The sequence below is a fragment of the Lepisma saccharinum genome, chromosome 18 (genome assembly GCF_977018435.1).
Source record: "Lepisma saccharinum chromosome 18, izLepSacc3.1, whole genome shotgun sequence".
Classification (NCBI taxonomy): Eukaryota; Metazoa; Arthropoda; class Insecta; order Zygentoma; family Lepismatidae; genus Lepisma; species Lepisma saccharinum.
The window spans coordinates 56,368,904-56,380,689 of NC_139246.1; the positions used below are offsets into that span (position 1 = coordinate 56,368,904).

The following is an 11,786-nucleotide window of genomic DNA, read 5'->3' on the forward strand; positions in this document are numbered from 1 at the left end:
CAGCCAATATCCATCCCACTGCATAATCAATTTAGTGCTCTTCAGAAACACGAAACTGATGATGCTCCTGGTGATAAAGGGGATGATACAACCACACGAAATTCTATTCAAGACACCCGTCGAATGAAACCACCACCCATATATGTGTTTAACCTTAACAATTTCTATGCCCTCTCCCAACACTTCAAAGCACTTAAAATTAATCCTTCAATATACCATACTTCTACTGGATCAAAAATTCACTTTGCCACTATGGAGGAGTATAATATTGCTATTGATCATCTGAAAGGTCATAATCTCGAATATGCAACCGGGACTCAAACAGGGTTTCCGGTACTTCGAGTTGTACTGCGAAAACTTCCAATGGATACAAATATCATGGATATCGGCAGATTCTATCAAGAACTAGGTTATGATGTGCTCAAGGTATCTCAGTTAAAACAGAAGGATCAAAGTACCCATAAACTCGTGCCATTAGCTCTTTTTCTGCTGACCATTAAAAAGACTGAATTTGCGAAAGGAATCTATAAAGAACCATATTTTGAACAACACCGTGTGGTGATAGAGAAGTATCACCCACGGCAATTTATACAGTGTTTTAAATGTCAGAGACTTGGACATGCCCAACAGAACTGCAATGCCATAGCTCGCTGTGTCAAAACACTTAAAATTAATCCTACAATATACCATACTTCTACTGGATCAAAAATTCACTTTGCCACTATGGAGGAGTATAATATTGCTATTGATCATCTGAAAAGTCATAATCTTTAATATGCAACCGGGACCCAAACAGGGTTTCCGGTACTTCGAGTTGTACGGATATCACGGATATCGGTAGATTTAATCAAGAACTAGGTTATGATGCGCTCAAGGTATCTCAGTTGAAACAGAAGGATCAAAATACCTATAAACTCATGCCATTAGCTCTGTTTCTGCTGACCATTAAAAAGACTGAATTTGCTAAAGGAATCTATAAAGAACCATATTTTGAACAACACCGTGTGGTGATAGAGGAGTACCACCCACAGCAATTTATACAGTGTTTTAAATGTCAGAGACTTGGACATGCCCAACAGAACTGCAATGCCATAGCTCGCTGTGTCAAATGTGCTCAATTACATGATACACGGAAATGCCCTAAAAAAGACCGTACATCACCTGCTAAATGTGTAAACTGTGAAGGTGACCACCCTGCTAACTTTCGCGGTTGTCCAATTTTCCAACGTGTACAACGAGCACAAGAACTTCGCAAAAATGGTGTAAAGTCTTCTTCCGACACTCTTAAGCAATCACCTCCTTCCTTACAAGACCAGACAGTTTTCCCTGCACTACCAAACACTAGGAGTTATGTTAATGCTGCAAATATAAAAACTAATACAAGAGGCCAGGAATTTAAGGACATTTGGACTAGCATAAAATAAATTTTCGATTTCAGGGGTTTTCTTCAAAAAATTAAATCTGGTCTACAGCGACTTAGTCATGCCAAGACAATTGTAGATTAGTTCAGTGTTGCCATGGATGTTTTGGATAACCTTTTCGGAAATGGCCCGTAAAGGTACTCCGATAAGTAGAACATTGACTTGTGTTCAGTGGAATGCTGATGGAGTTCGCACTCAATTCCTGACCTTCAAACAATGTTTGCGTGAATACAATGTGGATGTAGCCCTTTTGAATGAAACGCACTTGAAACCCCGTAATAAATGGAAAATTGCAAATTATACCATTTATAGAAACGATCGGTTCCCGGGACGGAAAGGGGGCACTGGTATAGTTGTGAAGTCCTCGCTATTTGCACGTCAACTTCCAAATCCAGTTCTATAAGCTTTAAAAATCACAATAATTGAAGTATTAACTACCACCGACCCACTAATTTTGGTAGCAAGATACAATGTTCCAGAACAGCTCATTCCTATACAAGAACTAGAGACTGTTTTTCGATTGGGCCGCAAAGTGGTTTTAGCTGGTGATCTAAATTGTGAAAACCCTGCATGGAATTCGCGTTTAGTGAATCGTGGAGGTGCCTCTGTTCTCCAAAGTGTTCAACAATTGAACTTATCCATTCTTGCCCCAAGAGAACCCACTCATTATCCACGAGGACGTGGACTACCAGATGTGTTGGATATCTTGATATATCAAAGTGTAAATATTATGAATGGTCCCTATGTTATTCATGATCTAGACTCGGACCATCAACCAATACTCTTTGAAATTGTTCATGATAATTTATTGAAGCCTCCTCCTCCAAAATATCACGTTACAACAGACTGGGATGCTTACACTCGACATTTAGTGCCTATCAATGACTTGAATTTAGCTTTAAAAACTCCAGCCGAAATTGATTCGGCTTTACAAAACCTTACAGCAGGTATACATTCTTCTTATCTTCACTCCACTATCAGAACCCCTCAGTTATACAATAACTATGGCTGTCTATCCCGTGAGGGTGTGATCCTCCTGAACTGTAAAAAATATTTCCGACGGAAATGACAACAAACTTATAACCATCGTACAAACAGTTCTATAATCAATTTCACGATCGATTTCGCCGATATCTCATTCGGCAGCGACAGGCAGATTTGGACACCGAATTCTCCGGGACATCAATGCAGGATAGTAGATTCTGGCAATTATTAAGAAATTATCTGCGAAAGAATCCACAATCTGCTGCCTACCCTCTCCAGGGTCCAAATGGCATGATGTACACACCAGAGGAGAAGGCTGAAGTGTTCTCCACACATCTGGAGGACCAATTCCAAACACCAGATCAACCGCATAATGGCAATTATATCCAGAAGATTCAACATCGACTGGAACAATTACGTCATGAACCACTCACAGGTTATCCAATTCTCACAACCCCTCAAGAGGTCAAAGGTGTTATAAATCTTCTACGACCTGGTAAGGCACCTGGCTTTGATACTATTACTACATTACAACTGAAGAAAGGCCCCAGAAAATTATTAGTTTTTCTAGCAAAAGTCATCAATGCTATATTCCTTACCGGCTATTATCCATCAAGTTGGAAACTAGCAAAAATAATCCTCTTGCCAAAACCAGGAAAGAACATTCTTCTACCACAGAATTGTAGACCTATAAGTCTTCTGAGCCATGTTAGCAAAATTTTTGAACATATACTACTCAGACGATTACAAGCTGTGGTGGATGAAAAAAGCTTTCTACCGTATCATCAATTCGGATTTCGTCAAAAGCACAGTACTACTACGCAACTGGTCCGAGTAGTGGAGCATGTTACAGGAAACTTTAATCTCAGTCGGCATACTCTAGGAGTATTTCTCGACTCGGACAAAGCCTTTGATCGAATTTGGCATTCTGGATTGATGAGTGTCAGTGTCCAGAAAGCCCCGCACTACATTGGCTAACTGGCTGAACTCCACCCTGGCCCGAATTATCCTAAATGCGTCGGTTCCCGCACGGTGTCTGGTTAAGTAACAGACGCACAAAGACGATATATACATACATTTAATGTCTATAATACACATATACGAAGGACTATACAATAACTAAACAATATACACGAAGGACTGTCTGTTTGGCTGTAGAATGTCTCTACAGCGCACTTGTGACCGCGCGCGAGTGACACGGTTCTTCTCACGATGACTCTCTGATGACGACTGTTCTTTTCTCCTGGCAACGCCCAAGCTAAGAGCCTGGCTCACTTCTCGGGACGTTCCCGAATTTACCACCTCTCGGGACGTTCCCGAATTTACTTGTGGGTGTGTAAGTTCCCGAAATCAAGTATGCGGGAGGTTCCGCAGTTTCTTACTCCCACACACTTCACATGAATAACTCACACATATACACAAAAATGGAAAACAAGATTAAAAACACTAATTATACATTGTTCACCGAACATACTCCCCCCCGTTGAAATACTAATTTCAACCACAATCAATAATTTCAATGTAGTACACTTATGTCTCCTTAGAATAGGGGAGAGGAGCAAGTTTCACAATTGGACGTCTGTATTGTCCATCAGCTGTTCGCACTGTCACTGATCGTACTAACTTGTCTGGTCCTGGATGAACTTTCACTACTCTTCCTAGCTTCCATTGCTGTGGAGGGGTAGATTCTTTCAACAACACCAGATCTCCTATCCGTAGATTTTCCTTCTTCTCCATCCACTTGGGCCGCTGCTGGAGTCTGGACAAGTACTCTGTTGCCCACCGTTTCCAAAAATGTTGCGTCATTTTTTGGATCAGATGCCACTTAGACAAATAATTCGACGTGGATGTCGTAAAGTCTGCTTGTGGTACAGCCAGTAACGAATCACCGGTTAAGAAGTGTCCTGGCGTGAGTGCCGTTAGGTCATTTGGATCACTACTTAACTCCGTTAATGGCCTCGAGTTAAGACACGCCTCTATTTGTGTCAATAACGTGATGAATTGCTCATAAGTGAGTAATGTTGAGCCCATAACTCTTTTCAAGTGATATTTCACTGCCTTCACTGAAATTTCCCATACACCACCCCAATGAGCTGCTCCCGGTGGATTGAAATTCCATTGTATGCCTTGCGAGGCCGTAACATCTGACATCGATTGGACGTGCTCTTTTTGTCGCATGAATTGAAGTAGCTTTTTCAATTCTCTGTTTGCCCCTACGAAGTTCGTTCCGCAATCGCTGAAGATCTGGTTAGGTTTACCACGTCTGGCCACAAACCTACGCAATGCAGCAATGAATGTAGGCGTTGATGCATCATTTACCGCTTCCAAGTGAATTGCTTTGGTTGCAAGACACACGAAAAGAGCGACGTATCCTTTGGTGATTTTTGAAGACCTGAGTTGGCAACTCTTTATTGAAAATGGGCCGCAGTAATCTACACCTGTATTTGCAAATACTCGGCCTGGATTGACGCGAGGGGCTGGCAAACTACCCATGAGTTGAGTTGCTGTCAACTGTTTTTCCTTAAAGCATTCTTTGCATTTAAACACAATTTTTCGAATTAAGTCCCTCCCTCGTATAATCCAAAAACGTTGCTGTAGGACAGCGAGAAGTAATTGTGTTCCCGCATGCAAATGTTTCAAATGTTCATGTTTCACGATGAGCTCTGTAAGTTTATGTTCACGAGGTAACAGAATGGGATGTTTCTTATCAATTGTCATTTGTGCATTGTGTAAACGTCCACCTACTCTCAGAATTCCCTCCTGGTCCAGGAAAGGAGTCAAATTGAGTAATGGGTTGTTTGAAGGCAAAGGATTCCCTTTTTTCAAATGCTTTATTTCTGTAGGGAATGCTGTACTTTGTGCTTGTTTCACTAACACAAGCAACGTGTGATTAAGTTCGCGTGCTGATAGGGGTCCAAACTGACGTTCATTAGCACTTCGCTTGGTGTTATGCATAAATCTGAAGCACCAAGCCGTTACTCGTTGGAGCTTTGATAAGTTTGAATACTTGTTTACTAATAACTCCTCCACCTCGACCGAAGACTGTAATACGAGAAGACCCTTTTTTCTCTCTCTCTCAACCTCAGCTGTTGCTGCTGCGTTGACCGTGCGTGTAGGATTGAAGGACTGATTACGTAACCACTGTGGACCGAAGAACCAAATATCACGTTCGAACAGGGTTGAGGGAGAAATTCCTCTTGTCGCCAAATCAGCTGGATTCTCTTCACTGCACACGTGGAACCAATTCTCTGAAGGGAGAACGTCGTGTATTTTAGCAACTCTGTTGGCAATAAATGTACGCCAATTAGAAGGAGAAGAGTTTATCCAACACAAAACTATTGTAGAGTCAGTAAATGCACGGATCTCTGTAATGTTCAAATGAAGAGCTTCCTTTATTGTCTGCAGCAAACGTATGAGTAACACTGCAGCACAGAGTTCGAGTCTCGGGAGAGTCACTTTCTTCAGAGGCGCGACTCTCGTTTTGCTTGCTACAAGATGCACTTCAATACTGCCGTCGCTGTATGTAGAACGTAAATAGGCAGTGGCCGCATAGGCCCGTTCGGAACTGTCACAAAAGCCTATCAGTTCGCACGTTAGCGGTTTTGAAGACACGATGCGCCTAGGCACCTTAACATCCTGCAACTTATGCAACTCCGCCCGAAAACTTCGCCATGCAATTTCTAGTTCTGGTGGAAGTACATCGTCCCAGTCAAGTTTAACTTGCCAACGTGTTTGCATGAAGATCTTTGCTTTGACAGTTACTGGAGATATCCACCCTAGGGGGTCAAATATTTTCGCGATGTCTGATAACAAAATGCGCTTGGTCAACTGCTCACGAATTGCGGGTTGCGTCACTGATATCGCGAATTCGTCACTCGCTGGATGCCATTCGATCCCGAGTGCTTTTATATGTTCATTTATGCTCACATCCAATGCAAAGTTCGTTTCTCGCAAATGTACCGGGATTTCATTCAGTACTCGTGTATTGTTCGAGCACCATTTCCGCAATTCGAAACCACCTCTTTGTAGAAGTTCACTTATTTGTTTTTGTAACGCGATAGCTTGCGTTACTGTATCACTGCCAGTCACTAGATTGTCTACAAAGAAGTCTCTCAATGTAATCGCCGCTGCTTCAGGAAAGTCTGCCTCTTCGTCGCGGGCCAGCTGTTGTAAACACCTGGTGGCTAAGAAAGGAGCACTAGCCGTACCAAACGTCAGTCTCTCTAATCTGAAGTCTCGTATCTCTTCTTTCGGTGACTTCCTCCACACAATGCGATGATATTCTGCATCATCTGGGTGTAATTTCACCTGTCGAAACATTTTGACAACGTCCGAAGTAAGGGCTATTTGATACGTACGAAAACGTAGCAACAAAGGCATTATGTCGTCTTGTATCTTAGGACCTACAAGCAACTTATCGTTGAGGGAAACTCCTGTCGTCGTCTTCGCACTGGCGTCGTACACGATCCGTAAAGCCGTTGTGGAACTGTCCATTTTGATGACACTATGGTGTGGGAGGTAGCAACTGCTTTCTTGGGACACAGGTAATTCTGAATTCGAAATGACGCTCATATGACCCAAGTCTATGTATTCCTGCATACACTCAGCATACTTTTGTTGACGTTGTGGATTCTTGACGAGTTGTCTCTCCATTTGTTTGAGACGCTGCACCGCTAGGGAACGTGAAGCTCCCAGAACACCGCTTTGTTCTCGGAAGGGCAATCTCACAACATAACGACCGTCGATGTCACGTGCGTGTGTTTTTCGAAAATGTTGTTCACAAAAGTTTTCTTCTTCGTTGTACAGTTTTACCGATGGCACAGTCTCTATTTCCCAGAAGCGCTATGGTAGCGTCCAGATCACTACATGACGCATGATGTGATGACACTGCGCGTTTATTGCGCGGAACGTTAATTCTGCCCATAAGAATCCACCCAAGTGAAGTACTTATGGCCGTTGGTGTACCTACTGGACCTGCGACTTTCTCAGGTCTTAAAAGTAAGGGAACAATATCTGCACCAAATAAAATGTCTATTTTCCCTGGTTTGTTGAAGGACGGGTCGGCAAGATCAAGGTTATGTAGGTGAGTCCACTGTTGATCAAAAGTGAATTGCTGCTTGGGCAAATTATTTGTAATCTTCTTCACAACGATGGCTTTGGTGGTGTACGTTTCGTTGCCCGCTTTTGACCTAAACTGTAGGTCCACCATGGAACGAGAAGTACCGATACCGGTTGCCGAAATACCGGATATGGCAACACTGATGTGTTTCTTTCGAAGGCCTAATTGCTGACTACAGTCTTCCGTGACAAATGTACACTCGGAGCCCGTATCTAAGAGTGCACGAAAATGCCGAACGTTGTTGTGTCTATCCCTCACGCCCACGGTGGCTGTAGACAAGAGAACTTCCTGCAACGGAATGGCTTTCTTCTTGCTGGCGATGTGGGACGTTACTTGCTGCGTAGAACTGGGGTTTTCACGAGAGAAGTGAAGGGATGTGTGGTGCTTTCTAAAGCACACCATACACGTGCGCGAAGTACACTTTCCGACGTTACAATTCGATTGCAAACAGTTGTAGCACAGATTGTTGCTTTTCACAAAATAGTACCGTTCTTTCACCGACATTTGTTGATACTTCTGACAAGTATGCAACCTGTGGTGTCCGCGGCATTTAGGACACACAGTTTCAGCACCTGTGTGATACGAATTCACATTCTTCTTTACTTGACGATCAGTAGACCTGGGAGGGGGTTTGCTGGACATTGGGAGGCTGGAGGTCACCGTAGACGCTGCAAGAGCTCTGGCACGGACATCTAGGAACGTAGTCAGGTCCTCGAACTTGGGCACTTCTGCATTCTTCAGGGAAAGTTCCCACTGTTGCCTAGATTCTGCATCCAACTTGTCGGTGGTGTGAAAGACTAATATTGCATCCCAAGCCTCTACAGGGATGTCCAAAACCTTCAGCACACGCACACACTCAGAAGTGACGTCAATGAGCTTGCGTAACCCTGTAGCCGAGCGTGATGGCACACAAGGTTGATTAACCAAGCGATTAATCGTGCTGTTCACAATCTCTCTCTTGTTTTCGTACCGCGAAACTAGCAGATTCCACGCCTCCTCGTAGTTTGCATCCGTTATTGCGATGGACTGGATTAATAATGACGGTTCACCCTTTAATGCAGAATTCAAGTACTGCAACTTCTGAGCGCCACTGAGGTGTTTGTTGTCATGAACCGATGCCACGAATAAGTCCCGAAATGACAACCATTGATGAATGTCACCACTGAATTCTGGTAATGTTAGTTTTGGTAAACGAACGTCACTTTTCGCATCACTGTTCACCGCGACCGCGACAACGGGAGAAACGGCTTCCTTCTGTTTTTGGTACAGGGAGCCCAACAAGAACTCTAATCTGTCTTGCACCGCACTCAGTTCATCGTAGTACTCGGAGAACAATGTTTCTTCGCACTGTTTAGCGAGATTCACAAGTAATGCACTACAATCTGCACTTAGTTGAAGGACCTTGTCTATGTAGACTTGAAGTGTCGCACTTTCCAGCGTTGGTGAAGCTGACTTGTTCTCAATCCGAGTAACTTCACGCTTGAGGACTGTCTTTGACGCCTGTAACTGCTCCATGTTGACTCGTCGTACAAGAGACGCTAAACGCATATGGCGGACCGAGGGTGTGGCACGTTGACTCTTCTTCTGGCTCGTTGATTTCCCGACGACAAACTACCGGAATACGGCACGAAAACTACAATTGCGACGCATCCGGCCCGGAGGACCATTTGATGAGTGTCAGTGTCCAGAAAGCCCCGCACTACATTGGCTAACTGGCTGAACTCCACCCTGGCCCGAATTATCCTAAATGCGTCGGTTCCCGCACGGTGTCTGGTTAAGTAACAGACGCACAAAGACGATATATACATACATTTAATGTCTATAATACACATATACGAAGGACTATACAATAACTAAACAATATACACGAAGGACTGTCTGTTTGGCTGTAGAATGTCTCTACAGCGCACTTGTGACCGCGCGCGAGTGACACGGTTCTTCTCACGATGACTCTCTGATGACGACTGTTCTTTTCTCCTGGCAACGCCCAAGCTAAGAGCCTGGCTCACTTCTCGGGACGTTCCCGAATTTACCACCTCTCGGGACGTTCCCGAATTTACTTGTGGGTGTGTAAGTTCCCGAAATCAAGTATGCGGGAGGTTCCGCAGTTTCTTACTCCCACACACTTCACATGAATAACTCACACATATACACAAAAATGGAAAACAAGATTAAAAACACTAATTATACATTGTTCACCGAACATAATTACAAGCTGTGGTGGATGAAAAAAGCTTTCTACCGTATCATCAATTCGGATTTCGTCAAAAGCACAGTACTACTACGCAACTGGTCCGAGTAGTGGAGCATGTTACAGGAAACTTTAATCTCAGTCGGCATACTCTAGGAGTATTTCTCGACTCGGACAAAGCCTTTGATCGAATTTGGCATTCTGGATTAATTGTGAAACTATCGGAATTGGGAGTTCCTATTTATTTGGTGCAATTATTGAATCAGTATTTACAAAAGAGACAATTTCAGGTGCAATTTTTAAGTGCTCGATCTACCGTTAAGATCATACATGCTGGTGTCCCTCAGGGAGCTGTTTTATCACCACTTCTGTTTGCTTTATATACCAGTGATATCCCTGCAACTCATAGATGCATGTTAGCTACCTATGCAGATGATGTTACCATCTTTACAAATAGCCCTTTACAAGAGTTATGCTACAGCAGGATGAGACAACAACTATTAGAGTTGGAAGATTGGTCTACTCGCTGGTGCATGAAGTATAATTCACAGAAGAGTGCTGCGGTTTTATTTACACGTCGACATAGACAACTACCAAAGATTCTACGACTCCAGGGATCTTCTATACCGGACAAACCTTTTACCATATATCTAGGAGTGGTTTTAGACCGAAGACTGAATTTCCATAAACACATCTCAACTGTGACAGCAAAAGCACAAAATCGAGTTGGACAATTGTACCCAGTTTTCCGAAATCCTACCTTGGGACTGACGACTCGCTTGCATGTGTATAAGATGATGGTACGTCCCACACTCCTGTATGCAGCTCCAGCTTGGGGTCATAACCTTCAGTTATAAGGAAATTGCAGATTATACAGAATAATATCGCTCGACTTATTACTGGACATAACCGAGATACTCGTATCTTACAAATCCATGAGGACCTTGAACTAGATTATGTTCAATCTGCTATATATGCCATGTGTTACAACTTCTGGAGCCAGATCCAACAGCATCCAAATCCAGAGGTTCGGGGCATTGGAACTCGACCACAGGTCCGGATTCCCACTCCATGCCCCGAAATTTTGAACAAATCTAAATTCAAAAAATGCTATTGTATTACATTATTGTGTTACATATACTCCCTGTTTATGAGTACTTCAAAGTACTGTTTTCAATGAAGCAGATTAGTGTTCCTTGTTAGTGCAGCTTTAAAAGCACCGATTGTGATTTTTTTTGTTACTTATTGTTACTTATATATTGTTATCATAATTATTATTCTATGTGGTTATTTTATGTTTAATGTGTCTTTAAAGTACTGCGCAAAAATGTAGTTTGTGATTAGAACTTTTCATCAGTGCACCGAACAATTGTATGCTTTGAAAAATAATAGTGATTATTTCCTTCCTCTGTCAATGCAAAATTATAACAAGGAACTCAACAATTTCAAATTAGTGAAATAATACAGATGAACTATTTTCCAAATCCCGGCCGACAGTCGACCCGGGTTATAGCAAGAAAAATGTTTTATATACACTACTTTGTAAGAACAGGATAGTAAGTCAATTGCACAATGGTCCCGATACTTACAAAAAACCTGTTAATAAAGCATTGGCATTGGCATTGGCTACAGTTACAGGTGCAAGTTACCTGCAAATGTTGCAACAGTATGCTGTACCTCGTATACCTCATGGGTAGATGTTCCAGCAGGATGCCCCCCCCCCCCCACATTATGCCCGTTGTGTTACTAACTTCCTTAATAACAATTTCGCTGGGAATTGGACTGGGAGTGGTGGACCCATTAAATGGCCACCACGGTCACTAGACTTGAATCCTTTGGACTTTTTCCTTTGGGGTTATGTGAAGACTATGGTTTACCAAACATCTGTGCAAGACCTCAATGATCTCCGTGAAAGAATTATCGATGCATGTGGCTCCGTCACTCATCAAATGTTGAAGAACACTTGGATGGAGGTTGAGTACCGCCTTGATGTTTGTCGCGCCACCAAAGGAGCACACATTGAGATCTACTAAGGTGAAATTTTTTTCTTGTTCTTCGGTTAAAAAACATT

At 42.8% G+C, this 11,786-nt stretch overlaps 1 protein-coding gene across 1 annotated transcript; it reads right to left on the reverse strand.

The window, feature by feature from the left end:
- Positions 1-7,182: 7,182 nt before the first annotated feature.
- Positions 7,183-9,039, reverse strand: LOC146002292 (uncharacterized). The gene has a single exon (XM_083140000.1). It carries the CDS (start codon positions 9,037-9,039, stop codon positions 7,183-7,185), a length of 1,857 nt encoding a protein of 618 aa, XP_082996126.1.
- Between the last annotated feature and the right edge of the window lie 2,747 nt (positions 9,040-11,786).